The sequence below is a fragment of the Rousettus aegyptiacus genome, unplaced genomic scaffold, assembly GCF_014176215.1.
Source record: "Rousettus aegyptiacus isolate mRouAeg1 unplaced genomic scaffold, mRouAeg1.p scaffold_m13_p_1, whole genome shotgun sequence".
In the NCBI taxonomy this organism is placed as follows: domain Eukaryota; kingdom Metazoa; phylum Chordata; class Mammalia; order Chiroptera; family Pteropodidae; genus Rousettus; species Rousettus aegyptiacus.
In genome coordinates, this window is record NW_023416284.1 from 131465298 (window position 1) to 131483665 (window position 18368).

The following is an 18368-nucleotide window of genomic DNA, read 5'->3' on the forward strand; positions in this document are numbered from 1 at the left end:
CAAAAGAGATGAAGATGATTATTTTTACCATTCTGTTGATTTCAGGTATTTAAATGATAATGACTTTACTACTATCATCCAGCAGGATAGAATATAATAGGACAATCGCAGACTAAAGTATCAAGCACACAGTATCTTCCTATTTGGGAAAACCCCCAAACAAAATATTTTCAAAATACCTATTTAATATCTGAGGGGAAAAATGCAGATGGCAAATGGTCTTTGTCTCAGTATGCAAAAGACATTTTTAAGTTTATTGCTAAATATTTGATTTTATTAATATGAAAATCTAAACTACTGTAAAAGGCCCACATTTGTAAAGATTAATGACACAAAATGAAAATAAACATGGCAAATTCAACTTCATAATTTAATGAGAAAATAAATTAGTCACCTGTAGAATCATCAGGGGTCCATGGATGACTTCGAGCTGGCTTTTCTGAGGTTGGTCCTGAGGTAGTGATCATTCTGACACTAGGACTGGATGACCTACTGTTTGCCTATAGGAAGAAGTGACAGGAGAAACAAAATGTAGTTTTTATTTAAAAAAATAAAAAATAAAAAGACAGGAGAAATTTCCATTACCAGGCAAAGGACAGAATTCCATTTCTATCAGCAGAGGTCCTTCATGAAACACTCTTTGCAAAAGAAACTAAGTAAATCATCTAAGATCTCACACATATTTTCTCTCTCCCTTTTTCTTATACACATACACATATTGAAAACGAATGGCCTAGAGCTTTTGTTTTCAACGCCTGCTGCACTCAGAGGGACAGATATAAGGTTTTGGCCCTTACACGATAGGAGTGAGGCTGGAGAACCCCCACGCTTAAGGCTGAAACCAAAGGAAAGTCTTACTCTCAGGGAAAGCATGAACTAAGAAAACAAAATCTACCTTATAAAAGCAGACAATAAGTAAATTTGTCTGTCTTGACAGTGGCTCTGGATGGAGAAGAGAAAATGTATGCACTGTGAATCCACAAAAAATTTGGTGGGAGACACAACAAATCCCAAACAACAAATCCTAAGCAGAAAAATATAAGATAAAACCTACAATGCCAAGTTAAACATGGGATGTATTATAATCAAATTCTAGCAAACAAAGATAAATAGAAGATGGTAAAAAGCAGCCGGAGAGAAAAGATAGATTATAAAAGAATACCAGTTAGAGTCTCAATAGCAACAAGAGAAGCCAGAAAAAAGCGGAATACCTTCAAACTGCTAAAAGAAAATAACTGCCAACTTAGAATTGTTTAAGCAACAAAATGTGAAGAATGAGGTCAGAATAACATTCTCAGGTGAGCAAAAAGTGACTCCACCATTCACAGACTCTTCCCATAAGGATTTCTAAAGTAAGTTCTTTAGGGAGAAGTTTTTCCCTGATGGAAGGGCCAAGTTGTAATCAGGATTATGAATAAACACAAGTATGAATCTATACACTGAAAATATTAAATATGGAAACAATAATTTATAGAAATACCAAAGAAATAAGATGGTACTAAAATATGAATAACAACAGCAACAGTAAGAGAAATGTAGATTAAAAAATCCTTATATTGTATAGGATCAGGGTAAAGATATTAACTTTAGTTTGGGCATAAATATCACTGGTAATTACTAAAAGTAATAATATATACAACTCCCAAATCAGAAAGATAATGGAATGAGAAGTTACTGAATCTAAAGGGGGGGGAAAAAAAAAAGAAATAAAGCATAAGAGAAAAAATCAGTAACCATAATAAATATAAATGGATTACATCCTGAAATTAAGATATTTAAAAAATTAAACTGGCAGGCTTGGATTAATGCTTTTTGTAAGAGATATATCTAATCCACAGAGATAGAGAAAATAGAAGAAAAATAACCGGGTAAAAATTATACCAAATAAAGTTATATAGCTATATTAATTCTAGAGAGAATATATTTTAGAGCAAAAAAGTTTATTAGAGAAAAGATATATAAGTGATTCAATTCAGTACATAACAATTAAAAATGTATATGTTGTACCTACATATACCTTCCAAACATATAAAGCAATAAAACTATATGGAGAAAGGGATATATTCACAATCATAGTGAGATGTTTTAATAATCCTCTGTAAATGATATATGAAAGCAGTCCAAAAATCAAAACATGTACACAGTAAAACTTGAACTCCATAAAAAGCAAGCTTCGTCTATGATATTGAATCTTATGCCTAAATGGAGAATTAACATTTTATTAAGTACCCACGGAACATTTATAAAAACTGATCATGTACTGAGTTATAAAACAAATCTCAAGAAAGTTAAGAAAAAATTCATTATCATATAAATACTATCTTTTTGTATTGATTGAAAATTAACCTTAAAAAATGCCTATGTTTAGACATTTAAACACACTTCTAAATAACTCATCACTGGTCAAAGAAAACAAAATGGAAATCAGGAAATATTTCAACTGAATTTTAACTGGAATCATGCTAAAGTGGGGTGCAACTAAAGAAGCACTTAGAGAAAAATATTTAATTCTATTTATTATACAAAAAAAATCAGAAGCAATGATAATTTACAAGCAAAGGATTTAACTTACATAGATAGAAAAAGAACCAAGGTTTAAGGTTGTCCAAAGAAACAAAATAAAAATGTGAGCATACTATAAACATTTTGAGGTTAGTAAATGAAAAAGCTTATTAGAGTGACACAAATTCCTCCCCCAAAGTAATAAATTACCAAAATTTCTATACATTATAGGAAGTACGAAGCCCAGAGGGTTTTACAAGTGAGTTCTATCAAACATTTAATGACATTTTCCATCTTAAAAAAATTATTCTATAAAAAAAAAAGAAACACTTCCTGACTCATATTGTGAAGGCAGTAAAACCTGACTAATAGATAAGAAAAACTATTAGCTAATTTCATTTACAAAAATAAATGCAAAACTCAAAAGTCCTAAAAATTATATTAGTAAATAGAATCTAGCAGTGTAAAAGCAATAAAAATAATTTAAAACGTTGAGGTTATCCTACAGATGCAAAGATCACCTGACATTAGGTATTCTATTAATCTAATTTATCACCTTAACAAGTTGAAGGAGAAAAACCTAAACAGATGCATAATAAGCACTGGACAAAATTTAACATTCATTTATGAAACATACATTTAAAAACCTAAATTTCATTGAGAAGAGACTTTCTTAACCAGGTAAAAGGTATAATACATTGTGGCTGGTGGGAGGATGACAGTGAGGCCATAGCTGAGGAATACACAGGGAGAGTCACAGGAATTTATCATGTTCCATTTCCTAAGTTGGGTGGTGTGTTCGTAAGTGTTCGTTTTATTATCAGCTTTCATAGTTTATATATGTATTACATGTATTCTAGTCTATGTACTTATAGTTCATGTACTAAAAACTCTCAAGGACATATAAACTAAAATGGATTTCATAAAGATTTTTTAAAAGCATCTTTTAAGTGTTACTAAACACCTACTGGGAAACTCAATCTTATGTCCAGTTGCAATACGTGAATATAGAAACACTCTAAGACTGTAAAAATGAGATCAATACAGTAGTATAAACTACCTTGCGTAGAAATTAGCAGATGTGAGTTCTAATTATGGTATAATGTCTGATTTAGTTTACTTCAAGAAGTCTCGCTTTCCTTATCTGGATAAGGCTGGGTTAAGGATGTGATGACTTAGTGTTCCATCCATGATTTTAAGCCTTGAAAACACACAATGGATTTAGGATACTAAATTGTGAAAGGCGCTTTTATTAGAATTTCCTTAATCAAACCATAAAAGAATTTCAAACAAAAGAAAAACTGAGGTAATATTACTTTCATCTAGGGTACCTACTGAAATTGCTTCAGAAATTTCACAAAGCTTTTCTATACCATAAACAATTTAAAACTCTGTGTTAGACCAGCTGCCACACTTATAAAGGAGCCCTGTGTATCACAATACTCACTGTTCTTCTATCCTCCTTGCTAATTCCTCTCCATCCTCTAAGGACCAGCTCGGTTACCTTCAACATTATGTCCTCATTCTTGCTACATCGCGGTGTTTTGCACACACAGCCAGAACCTGTGTTTGAGGATGAGGAGAGCCTAGCAGTGTATAGAACGCAAATGTTCACTTATTGGTTGTTACTGGATCCGTTCTGAAACTCTCACCCTGACATTCCTGACCCTCTATTGGCAGGTTTACCTTACCTATTCTGATTGTCTCTCCTCTGACAATTCCTTCTGTCCTTGTTTTTCTCCCTGGTTTTAATATTGTTCGTTCGATCCTATGTTCATCCAAAGATAATATGGTGTAGTGCAAAGAACATGTATAAAACTGAACTATATAAGACTGCCATTTTTATAAGCCAAAAACAGTCAAATTTCAGCAAATTCACATGATTTAGTCTAATACTTTGGAGATCTGAGTTTACATCTCAATTTTGCCATTCACAGCTGTGTGAATTTGGACAAATAACTCATCCTGAATCTTGGGCTCTTTATCTATCAGTTATGGATGAGAAGTAGCAATAATTAAGTCAGGCTTTGGAGCTAGTACAACTCAGGGTTTGAGTAGACTTGTAGCACCTGACAATGCTTTCTCTGGGTCAAAATCTCAGTTCTTTCATAAAAACGTATTCGGTGACTAAACCCTATCAAAAAGACATTTTCACCTGAATCTTGGCTATATTTATACTCCACTTCTTCATAAACTTCAACTTGAGCCAGAAATACTTTATATTACGTTCAAAGTTTGTAACTTCACAAAAATATTATAATCTCCTAAGGGCAGAGATCATATGTACTTTGTATTATACTCCCCAGGATTTAGAAAACTGCTGCATATACAATAACTGCATAATAAAAACTCTTTGACTATAAAGATAATATAAACTGTTGGCACTTAGAAATAAGACTGGTGCTAAGGCTTACTTACCTTTTGCATATAAGAATAAGGACACACATTAAAGAGAACCAGTGATGAAATGTGTAACTCTTAGTTTTAGTATGCTGTTATCCGTGGAAAAACAAGTACATTATTATGACATTACTGAGTCTTTTTAACCTCTTTGACTGGAGGAGTCTTGTGATTTAAAAAGAGTACATTCATTTGACCATAGTTATAATTTCTATTGTAAAACAAGAACAATTTTACTTCAAAGTGCTAGCAGAGGAGGGTTTCACAATCTAATTTTATATTAATATTTTTAAATTAATAATTTAAGAGGAGAAATAAATGTTTGTGACATGTAAGACTCAATATCAGTTATGAGAAATTAAACAAGACACAGTACAATAATTAACTTTATAAAATATAAGAAAAGATTTTGTAGAGTTAAAAAAAGCCACTAAATATTTGGCATATTAAACCAAATAATCCTAATGGGACCTCCTAGGCATTATAATATTCCTTAAATTTATATCTTTCCCAAGAGAATCCTCTGCTACTTATTTATTTCACCTTCTGCTTTCTAAGAAACTTAGACATTACTTCATGTGCATACTCACTTGTTCTAATTGAGATTTCTTATAGCTATAAAACTAAGAAATAAAACTAATTTTTAGGTCGAGTTTCAAAACTGGTCTTTCTTTAAAGCTACAAACTTTAATGAGCTACATTTAAATCCATAAATTAACTAAATAAGTCTTCATAGTTCAAGGAATAATATGCTAACATGGTTGTATAAAAAAAGTAAAGAAATATTTAAAAAATAAGCCATTTACTGTACTTTTTGAATACTTGAAAAAGAAAAGTCATAAATAAGAGAAACAGGTAAAATCTGACAATTTGAAAAAATCTAGTTTGTGGGTTAAGTTTATGTTACTGCTTATAAGCTACTATGGAAAAAGTCTTATTTTATATTAGCTATTAAAAAAAAAAACGGCAAAATTCTGATGGCCTTAAACACTCTCAAACTATTAACTCTTTTTGGTTGCTCCTTTAAGACATGTACAAATACTGTATTCTATGTTTTTATAAACTGCAAAGTATAAGAGATACAGAGAAATTTGACTTACCACAAGGATTGGATATGAAAGTGGTTACAAGAATACAGAAATGCACATAGTAATTTAAGGCAGCAAATGAACACTAAGCCAAATTTAAACTGCAGAGGCAAATTACCATCAGTAGACAGACACAAATGAGAACTGGACTTGGACCAAAACTTTATCTCTACATTTATAAAAAGAAATTGGGAGTTATTTTACAGTCAAAAATAAAGCTTTGCTTCTTTTTATGTCTCACCTGAAAGACTGGGAAAATATTTTCATAAGGCAAGAATTTATGGCCAGTGCTACTTTTTTGACTGACATTTTAAAGCTATTTAAAACTCTCAGAAATCTTAGTGCTAAAATTACACAAGCATAAAACACAGAGATTAGATGTATAATATTCTTGCTGAAGTAACATCTGAATATAAATATTAAAAAAAACTGGTATCTGTGTTTACAGGGGTACTTCCTTCATCATGACAGTCACAGATAATTCAATTAAATTTATACATGACAGGGTGTATTGAAAACATTCTTTCTAGTCTGAAGGTATAGGCTCCATCTAATTCTGGCTTTGCTATAGTTCAGTACAAGGAAATTTTAGAATTTTATTATTCTTATATGGTCTTCTAATTCTCCAACAGAAAGGTGTACTGTGAACCAGGAATTATTTACAACTATTATGTAAGCTTCTGATTTAGAAGTTTGATAATTATTTACACTAAAGAAGGTTCAGATTGAGGATGGACAAAAGTAGTAGTATAATACATTATATCCATTTAATAATAATTATGTATGATAATATATCTCTGGATATGTGATAAAAGGCCTTTAAGGCAAATACTTTACATGATCCTTTGACAGAAACTTCTAACACAGAAAGAATAGAATGTCAATAGATTTTATTTCTTTCCAAGTGCTATTTGTTTTACTTTTGGATAGTAATACACTATATGAGAGCAAGGAAGTGGTAAGAACCCTAGGAGGCACACTATGGGGAAGCGGGCACACGACATGTGTGTCTGGTACTTTCACATTATATGAACCCTCAAGTGTGGGTGTTATGGTCCCCAGTGGCAGATAAGATAGCTGAAGCTCTGGGAAATTAAGGAACTTGCTCAAAGTCACACATCTGACTAGTAATAGCAGATTATAAACTCCATATAAAAATAATAGTATGCCTCGTTCTCTAAATAATAATAATTGCATCATTTTGAAGTTATAAGTTTCATTGGCTTAGGCCTCCTCCAAGAGAAAAATTGAAAACAGATAATGGATATAATTTCAGGAGTATACAGGCACATGTGAGAATGTATAATTTTAGTGAAACGCAGAAAGGCTCATTCAGATGTACAAAAAATAAATCTGTGCAGTGATTTGTAGAAATTATTAAGGTAGGTTAGCTTTGCTCAACTAAAATTCATCATCACTGAAAACTGCTTAAATAATAACAATGCAGACTATCAGAAGGCAAAAGACTTGAAACTGAAGAGACCTAAGATTACGTTAGCATGAATTATTCAAATTTATATGTAAGATGGATGATTAAGAGTTTGTATGCTTTGGAATCAGATCTGGATTCAAACAGCAATTACTGATGGTGTCAGGCTAATAAGAGACTTAGGTTTCTCTAATTCTCTATTCGCGAAATAAGGAATATAAACAATACCAAATTTATAGGGTTATGATTAAATAACATATATTAAAGGCACGACTGGCACAAATTTGGTACACAATAAATAAATGGCACCTGTTATTACTATAGTTCTTTAATTGATCTGGGCATAAATCGGTTCTGCCCAAATAAGCTCCTTGGGCACTAGGCCTTCTTGGTAGTCAATGCCTCCCAGCTAAAACCCACCAGGAACACTGTGAAGCAGTGTGAAGTGAAGCAGAATGCTCGCCATGAAACACTGTGGGGTGTCTCAGTAAGAGGGTTTTAGAAAGAGCTCATTATAGGATTTGGGATTTTGTTTTGTGATTTGGGGGAGGCTCCAGGGAAGGTGGGGTTCATTCTATTGTTAGAGAACAGGGGCGATTCTACAGGGAGGGCAGACTAGAGTGAAGATAAAGCTGCAACTGGTAAAGCAGCAGCAGTCACTCACATTAACTAGGACAGGGCAATGTTTGACATTTTGTGGGTAGCACAGTGACCTTGTTTTTGTCTGTGCTTAGACAATATTATAAAATGGTCTTATTCTGTCTCATCCTATCTTGGGCTTGACATAACCTGTTTACTGGTGTTCTGAGAAACTGTTTATGTTCTAACAATGCCGAGTTCCTGGGCAGATCAGTTCCTGGACATCAGGGGCTGCTTTTTAATGCTTCGTATCTTTTCAAAGTATCTAGGAGGCCATATGCATTGTGTGCTCAGTAAGCTTCCTGAATTAATTAATTTAAAAGTGAGTAGTATGTTATGAGTTTACACAAATACTTATACAACTATTTTTAATTAAGAAGCTTGCTTTATTCAATATTCCTCCCAAAAGAAATGGCAGTATAAAAACAATGTCATTTTAGTTTACAGATGAAAGTCTAAGTGATTTTATTAAGATCAGTTTTGAACTGATTTTAATAAAGTACAAACCCTGGTCAGTTCACTTTCTTCTATTAGATGTAATGTTAAAACTTTAGTAGTAAGTTCTCTCTCTTCCCATGGTAATTTTATATTAAGTGGGCAAATTCCTTTCTTTTTCATATTCTTTAGCAATCTCACGACCAAAACAAACAAAAAATCACTACACATATTTTAAATCATTACTTAGCCAGACTTTAAAAAGTACTATACTTTCAATATTGAAAGTCCATATTGTGCATACTTTTCTTTTTCAAATAATATTATTTTCATGAGTAATATAAAATATTTAATGGTCAATTATTATAACATTTTCAGGGGAAAATGTTTTCATAGTACATTAGGATTAGTTTTCCATTTGCATCCCAAAATGGATATTAGGTATTTTAAGTTTATAATACTTGAATAATTGAAAGAGTAAATCAATTTTAGAAACTGGTTACATAGTGGCTATGTATCACCTATTTTAGCACATTATTTTACTGCCACATCAAACTCCCTTTCACTCCAAATCTTTTGGAATAGTTCATGACAATTCATGCAAATGACTGCCCTACAACCATAGTCTGCCTCAGTTCAGTGTTTTACTACCTGAAGGTACTGTATATGAAAAGGTTAATAAATAATAATCTCAAGTAACACAAAAATTGTGAGGAAATAAGTAAGACTTGGTATGCTGAGGTCAGTCCCAAATTATAGAAATGCCTTTGTCAGATTACAGAGAAAAGTACTCGCACTAGCAGATGCTTCTGGATTGTCTTAGGGCAAGCTTCTCATTCTCAGCCAACAGGAGAACACTTGGCTAGAGTTTCTCATAACTGGAATATCAATGGCAATGGTAAACAGAGTTAAAAAGGCTGAGCTCATCAAGCCTCTAAGGAATCAAAGAAAATACCAGATATTAAACAATCTATTACTAAACGCCCTGTCAATACTTTAAATATCTGAAGGGGAGAAAAGCTGGAAATTTCATTCAAAAGTTCTGGGGTCTCAAAAACGGATATCCTGAAAAAGTTGCTATTAAATAAGTGAAATCAAGATTTACAGTCACCTGCTATCATAAAATATATAATAAATTAATGTGTATGTAATATATGTGTGTGTATAAGTGTGTGTATGGGTACTATGAGAAATAAAAATATTTTCAGATATAAAGAAAGATCAAGGATATCTATCACTTAATAGGCTTTCAAATTTTTTATTAATGATTACAGAGAAATAATAAAACACCTTTCTGGGATAAAAATGCTAATACATTTTAAAATAAATTAAGTCACATTGTTTATAATATATAATCTTATAATTTTATATGAATATAGACCAAAATGTGGTATTTTTATTACTTCAGATGCATGCTGTACTCATAAAATTTATTTCTGTACAACTGGAAACATGTAACAACAAACATTTCATAGTTCTCATTTAGTTTAAGAATATGATATAAATTTTATGGGTCAAGTGTGTCAATCTGAATAAGAGGAAAAAACGACTGAGCTGCAATTTTATATACTTGGTTGGTTAAAACTCTGTACTAGTCAATAACGGCTTAAGTTATAGCACTGTCTGGGTCATCTACAAAGAAGTAGTAATAAAGAGTTAAGGGGAGTTTAGAAGAGCATCCAGAAACATAAAGATGAAGAATGAAAATCTTAATAACTGGGATAGAAGCCTTTCTAGAGTTTATCAATCTGCTTAGTAAATAGCCTTAAGGATATTTCATAAAAATATAAATCCAGTGAATATGACAAATTAAAAGATGTTAAGAGTCCTTCAGGTATGTCAGTGTTTTACGTGATCCTAGAAGAGTGACATATTATTGGGGAAATAGTTAATGATTCTTTTTAGAGGACGATGATAACAACAAACTGTTAAATTACAAAACTGAGTACTTTCTTACTACAGCATATATGAAAACCACACAACATGCACAAAGCACTATTGAATCGATCAAGCTTCATAAATTATCCTTCAAGTTAAATTAATAATGGCATCTAGACTTTCTTTTTTCTCTAGTACTTAAGTTCAAATGCGAATGAACTTCTCTATCGCAATTTGAGGTCAACTCATAAAACTAATTTTTGCAATGTGTACATATTATATGTGTATATAATTATATATATATAAAATATAATACATATAATGGTTAACTCTTGATTTCTGCCCATTATTATCCTTTGAAGACTGATACTTTGAATGTTAAGTCTTACCTGACCAGGTTCTGTTACAGTAGCAGTCAAGTCTTGGATGGATCTACGTCTTGGCTGTCCGTTGCCTTTTAAAAATAAAAAAAAAGTGTAATACTGAAATCAATTCAGACAGACAATAAGGATGTAACCGCTACAGTAGGAAGTTGGAATTTCTTGCTCCTTGGATCTACACAAAATGTCTGTGAGAAAAAGAGTAAGTTTATTATATATAAAAAAAATAAAAAAAAAAAAGAGTAAGAGAGAAAGATGTAAAGAAAGGAAGAGAAACAGCTGCAGTGTTTTAATTCAAAAGTTGCCGGCCTACAACCAAGTATGTCCCAACACCATAACCACTCCTACCACATGAATAGCTGCTGAACTCTTTTCCACCATCTTCTGTCATGTATTTAAATAGATGAATGCTTGGGGGATGGGGCTGATGATGGCATCTATTTCAAGGGCCTTACGTTACAGCTTCTACAGCAAGACAGCTAGCAGGTTGTAAGACATGGCTGACTTTAACTAACAGCAGAACCTTTATTCATTTCAGGGCCTAAAAGGATGCTTAGGCTTAAATATATGAAACCTAGTCACACTGAATTTCATTAGTTTTTGTCAGAATCAGGTAACTTATTAGGTGTGAACAACTCAAATTTCCTACTGGAGATAAATGATTCTCACTCTCTTCTCAAATATACAGCTTGTTTAAATAGGCTATTGTGCTCGCCTTGCTTTAAGAACTCTGTTAATAATTTAATTTAATAAATCAGTCTATGAAAGAATTCTACAAATTGGGCCTTCAGCAAAAGAGAATGAATTAAGCAACAGCTTCACTCAGCACTTTTATTTAGGAATAGGGCTGTTCATACAGTATCTCCTAAGAGAGAGATCAGCTGTCTAAAAGGAAACACCAAAATATTATGAGTAACAGCTGACGCAATACTCAAAATTCTTTAGACTTTGAAAGCTATATTATGTAATTTCTGAACTACTGGGCATCCCTCAGAAGATGTACTCTAATAGTTATGGCCTGATTAGCAGATGAAATTCATTCTTAAAATTTATATCTCTATAACCTGAAGTATCTTATTTTAAACAAATGAGTAATATAATTTGGAATCTTAATCCATGTGATCCCATTTTTATTTTGCACATAAACTAAAAGGACCTTATAATAATGTTTAATGTAATAAGCTGTAGTAAATACAAAAACTCAAATTTATAGCCACCCTCAAAAGTATAAGACATCATCACTCCTTTCTATTTTAAGCTAAGTTTTAGAATTCTTTGTATAATCGTAACTCAAATTTACTTCAAATTTCATTTTATTCCAAGCTCCAATTTTTGATTACAAACTAACAAAAAAACAAACTGCGCATTTATTGAATTAGGCACACTAAGATACTTCTGTGAAAACTTTTAATTGTCCTTGTTTCTTGAGTACAAAAAGGATCCCCACACCACCATGACTAATAAGTAATTTTAGGCACTTTCATTCAACACAATCATTCTAAAATTAGCTTAGATGAGACAGGCTTTTAAAAGTGTCTGGAATTCTCTTTTCAGATAAGCAACATTTGTGAAACTGGGGAACCATCCTGCACATGTTTAAAAATCGTTACATCACCACTGCAATAACAAAAACAAACTGAAATCTAGGTGGGGGTAAGAGGAAAGGGAAGTAAAAGCTTTTAAGGAAGTAGGGTAAAGAAAAGCTGACAGTTAACAAATGCCATAAAAAGAGAAGTCTTTAAGCTAGAGCATGAGTCAAAGCAAGCAATATTAAGCAATGCATTTTAATTAGTATAATCATGGCAGAAACCATCTGGCAAATAGTTCAGACAAAGCAAAAAAGGATCGCAATCAACAAATACTTGTTGCTCCAATATTAAGTTTTAGGTCAATTTAGAAATATGAATGTAAAAAAATATTTAGAAATATGAATGTAAAAAAATTAAACTCCTATTATTGTAAATGAAAATTACTGAGTGTGTTCTTAGTAAATTTAGATTCATTCTGAATTTTTTGCAACTAAATACTAATTTAGAAACTGGGTTATTTTACATTTTTTCATGGTTCTTTGATATGTGCATACCTATGTTTCACATGGTAGTATAAATGAAAAAAGTAGAAAAGAAGGGCAATATGATATCGAGATGCCTGATCAAGGAATCTGAAACCTGAAAATGATGTTCTTAGTATTTTACTCTGTAATGAAATCTGGAACTTTCATGACTTATGATAGAGAACAAATAATATGTTTAAATATAACTTTTGTAAATAAGAGTAATAAAAGGAATACACTATATCCCTAGGTCACCCTATCCTTCACCCTCTGCCCCTCCAAAAAAAAGAGTGGATGGAATAGCAGCTGAGAGATCAATTTAGTTGTTTCGACAATGTCACCAAAACAGAATCCATCTCTTGAAAAAGCTGTTCTCTTAAGTAGAATTTTAAGATAGCCTGAGCTAGTATTTAAATGACATGAGAATCCCTCCAGAGACTGCTGGCTTAGGTTTCAGTCATTTCTTCAGTTTTTCTTATTGGTTTAAATAGCTGCATAGTTTTCCTTCCCTTAACTACTCTAATTTTTCTATTTTTCAAACTTCCCAAAGACACTCTTCATGCAAAAGTCAACACTATATTTTCTTGAAGACATCTCTTAAATTTTAAGATATTAAAAAATCTGAAATCCATAAGTTTTCAATATTAAAAATTATGAGAAAACTATTCTTAGTGTGTAAAATAGACAAGATTTAAAAATTTGTATAGCACTTTATACAGTGCAGTATTACATTACTGCTTTATGGTAAACTGAATATGTAATTTTAAAATATGTGTTCTCATTTAGGTTGCCACAAATTTCATATTCCCTTACTAATACTTCTTTAGGGTCAGAATAGGTGTAAGAATGTAGAATAGGTGTAACAAATTGTGTAGTTTGATCTATAGGAAGTACTAAGATACTAAGGTCCATCCATTTTCACATGACCCCAGTGATTACTAAATTGGTGAAAAATATAGCTATATTTTTAAAAATGCTTACAAGTGGGATCCGATGCTAATTAATACCAGTTTGAATATATCAAGAAATATGTGGTAAAACCACTGAATTTGTGGAAAATTGACTTTGAGAAAAAAATTCTAGAAGGTATTAAGAAATTCTGGGAAAAAAATTCTTCTTTATAATTAAAATCTTTATGTAAGATATTCGGTATATTCCTAAAGCGTGGGTTATATTTTTATATTTAATTTTAAAATACAAGAACGAATTAATGTTTGGCTTTTACGTCCAATTATTTCAATTACAGTGCTTGCATTTTTTTTTTTATTAAAGTGAAACTAATTATGTTAATGTTTGAACATTTGGGTGGGAAACCTAACAAGAATTTTATAGTGTAAGAAGGTGGTTCAGTTTCATTTTTTTTTTTTTAAATTACATCTACTGAGGTAACATTGGTTAACATCAACAAAAATGTTGAATGAAAATGTATTACTGAATATTATTTCCACTTGAACAGCAATGTTGCTCTGGCAATTAAAAGCAGAATTAAAGTTTCCTGACTCCAAGGACCCAATATCCTAAAAGAGGGACTTCTGGATGAAGAGCTCTCTTTAATATGATCTTAAGGAGAAGCAAGGCAAAATTACTCTATCTTCTCTGACTCAAACAAAAAAGGAGAAAATGAATGTGATTAGCAGTGAAAAAACATCATCAGATTTAAGGTCTGCATCTGTAAAATGACTATATGTAATTTTATCTGATAACCATAATTATGACTGTTATGAAGATCAATTAAGATGATGTACTTTAAACTACTTAATGGGCCATGAAGCAACTAATCAGGGTTTCTTAGCCTTAGCACTGTTAATATTTTAGGCTGGATACTCTTGACTATGGGAGGCTGTCTGATACACTGTATGATGTTTAGGAGCACCCCAGCTTCTGCTTACATAGGTCAGTAGCACCTGCCGGTTGTGACAACCAAAAATATTTCCAAATGTCCCCTGTGGGGAAAATTAACCCTGGTTGATTACTTTCTCCTCTTTCTCTCCCTCATTATCTTTTACTGTATTGACTATATCACCGCCCACTGTGTGTGTGTGCGCGCATGTGTTTTCTCCTTAATGCTTACCCATAAAACCTGGATTAAGATCATATTACCATTTGCCTAAATTTTCCTGATTCCCTCAAACATTTAAGATAATTACAGCTCAGCAGTATGTATGTTTAAATGTTGCCACTTGTTTAGTCAGAATACTACTCCCTTAAACATAGTACCTTTCGGTGTGAAGGTAAAATGATTTCAAGTACTTTGTTAATTTGGAAAGTAGCCCATGACTCAATAAATAAAATTATTATGTGAGAAAAAGGTTAACTCTATTCTCTGAATAGCAATAGTGATAATGTTATAAACTACTCTGATAACTAGAATAAAAATTACTCTAACATAGAATAGTTTTGTATAGACAAAATGGCCCCTAGGAATTGTATGATTTACATTTTATATATATTTATAATTTATATAGATTTTATCTGTATCCTGGTTCCTAGCCATTGGACCTCAATAATAGTTTGTTCATTAAACAGGCACATATTTATTAAACACTATGTATGAGGCATGGAGCCAGATATTGCTGATAAAATCACCAATAAATGACAAAGACACTGCCTCTACCCTCACAGTTTTCACTTTTCTAAAGAAAACAACTACTAGGTATTCAACTATAGTCTAACGGTATGCTAAAAGCACAATCACAGGCAAAGTACAGAGTGATGGAGAAGTCACCGGAATCATATCCATGAATATGTATGGAAAAATTTGTGTATTTTCTTATCAAATTTGGGGGAAGAGGTAAAGGAAAACCTAAAGCAGAGGGATAAAGAATTCTGATAACATATATTAACCAATAATGAAGATCATGTATGCTATTTAAGTTTCTATCAAAAATGATTTAGATTCATCTATGATATCATCACTAAGAAATAAAGCAATTTACCAATATGAGACACTGAAGTTCCATGTGACAGGTATAAAAATATGTAATTTGAGAGAAGATTCTCCTGATAATATACAAATGAGAATTGACCATGGTTCTTTGGCAAGATACCATGCAAAACAGCAAATTTTATTTAGTTTTGTTTCTGTTTTCTAAGTTAAGGCAAAATGGTATTTAACAACTTTCTTCTCAACTTCATATTTCACTTGCTACCAACAGAAAGAGGCTGGGACAGAACACCTAGAAGAAGTCCCAAGAGTAGTAAATAAAAAAGAAAAGGAGACAGGACAACAAATATTTTAAAATAGTTGTTTTTTCTTTCTGTTGGATTAAAAAATGGTCTGGGTTCAGTTCAGCTGCTCACTTAAAAGGTAAGAGGAAGAACCGGTAGAATTTTGGGGTGGCATTCTCCGTCCTGTGAAAAAATTTGCTCTGCCTATTTTATCCCCATTTTGAGAGATCTGAGGTACCCTGTCAAACCTGCTTCAGTGTAGATAAATGCATTCACTTTTCAATTTGCCTCCCTAATTACTACATGCCAGGTATCTATTTTCATGTCCTATAAAAAATTGGAGCAAGAAGCATTTTGTAAGTACCAGGGATCATTATTCCGATACCACAGTTATTAGACCACCTGAGGTGGTCTATGATACCTGATATGACGATCTCAGGGACATCCAGAATGTTGCCAAATGAAGCAGTTTTACGGTGGCCCCGTTTAGGCTTGGAAGAGGCTGCAAAAACACATATATACAGTATACATGCAAACAACCACAAATAGTAACACAAAAAACAATTAACTACAAAAACAGAATAATTTTCAAAATACTTATGTTAATAACACTTCATGCAGAATAGCATGCAAAACTATCTAACTTTTCATCCATGCTTAGAAAAGGCATGATTAAGGAGCAAACAACTACCAATACAAGATGCTTCACATACTAGCTTTAATTAGCAAGGAAAAAAAAAAAAAAAGGACAGAGACAAACAAAGCTGCAGGATAATGAGGAAGCTAAATTCAAACATGTTCACAGAAACAATCTACCTAAGTGAAACCAATGATATGCGATAGGGGGCTAGGATGAAAGTGGGAAGGAAGAAAGGAGTTAAAAGAAATAAGCTGCCATATCTGTTTTAATTACACAAACACAGGAATATATGTTCAAGTTAGGTGTTTCTTGAAGTGTGCTGTAAAGTAAAATTCAGTGATTAAATGATAAATAATGAATCAAAGTATGAAATGTGTATGCTTTTATAATTATAAATATTTACATATACTTCATATGTAACAATAAACTGAGTATTTATTGTACTTTCCAAAGTTTAGGGTACAGTCCCACTAAACATGAATAGTGTAGAAAGGCTGGAGAATATAAACCTTTCAAAGTTAGACAATTCACTAAAAAACCTGAATTGTGTAAAATTCAATGTGTGTTCAATAGCATCTGTTCTATGTTTAGGCAGAAAAAGGACAGGGTAATTTAAATGTGTGTGGTTATCTTTAACCTAGTGAAACATCACTTTTGTAAAGAATAATTGTAAACTAGTACCTGACTAGAAAATTGACACTAGCAGATATAATAATATTATTATTACACTACTTCCTGTTTTAGGGTAGCACTTACTATTTGGCAGGTCTACCCTGAATGAGATCCTTGAAGTGAAAAAGTTCCCCAAAGTGTGAAGGTATGTCCCTGTGGACACTGTTCATCTGACACTACACTGAGACTCCCTCCCTCCACAGAAACACTTGTGACTCACAGAGACCAGGAAGGCTTGTCAGTAGCTGGTGACCTCCATTCAACTTGATCGTTTCTGAAGACCCATCTGCGTGGCAGAGACTGCTAGCACCCTGCCAATCTCTATTTTTCCCTTCACTCTTAACAACAAAGCCCTAACTTTACTCAAGATGGCAATGTTCCCAGATAAAAGATCGGAGATCTTTCTGTTCCTTGGAGCCACGTGTAGCCATCTGACCATATTACTATGGCTAATGTAAAGTTGTTCTGGGAAACTTTTAGAAAAGCTCCTTGAAAGAGCTTGGGCATGTGCCCTCATGGCCTTCCCCTAATTCTTCCTTCCTGCTCTCTGGACTGTGGATGTGATGACTAACATTATAACATCCATTTGGAGTACAAAGTAACCTTGAGAACGGAAGCCACTCACAGGGATTGTGGCACAGAGGGATGAAGAAGCCCAGTTGCCTAATGATGATGGAGCCTACCTCCAGATTTCTCTATGCGTGAAAAATACAGTTTATGTGTTAAAGACACTTATTTTGGATATTTTGTTATATCTACCCGATTCTAACGCTGATTAAATCAGTGATCATGATTAGCTGAAGATAAGTATAGTATGGTGGTCCTCTGGACAACTTCTTTCTGAAAAAGAGCTCCACACAAAATGAGAATATTCTATTTAGGAAAAAATCAAATGAATGACAAAAAAGACCTAAAAAAAAATCTGGTTAGCTAAGTTAAAAAATACATATGCTAATACACATGGAAATACACATGTATACACATATATAGTTAAAAGACTAGAGATAAATACACAAAAATGTTGTGTTTATCTCTGGATGGGACAACTATGGAGGACTTTTTTTCATTTGTTTACATTTCCACG

General features: G+C 32.5%; 1 protein-coding gene across 3 annotated transcripts in view; it reads right to left on the bottom strand.

The window, feature by feature from the left end:
- The window catches only part of MAP3K7 (mitogen-activated protein kinase kinase kinase 7), a 59155-nt gene that overhangs the window by 9725 nt on the left and 31062 nt on the right, over positions 1-18368 (bottom strand). For 2 of the 3 annotated variants that reach the window (XR_001596357.2, XM_016140590.2), the window contains exons 12-14: positions 16394-16474; positions 10761-10825; positions 395-500 (exon numbers count right to left, since the gene is read on the bottom strand). Coding sequence is in view for 2 of the 3 variants with exons in the window: in XM_016140590.2 (XP_015996076.2) it covers positions 395-500; positions 10761-10825; positions 16394-16474 (252 nt within the window). In the remaining variant the exon portion in view is untranslated. The remainder of the gene's footprint in view (positions 1-394; positions 501-10760; positions 10826-16393; positions 16475-18368) is intronic. The other variant, XM_016140591.2, reaches the window with a different exon arrangement.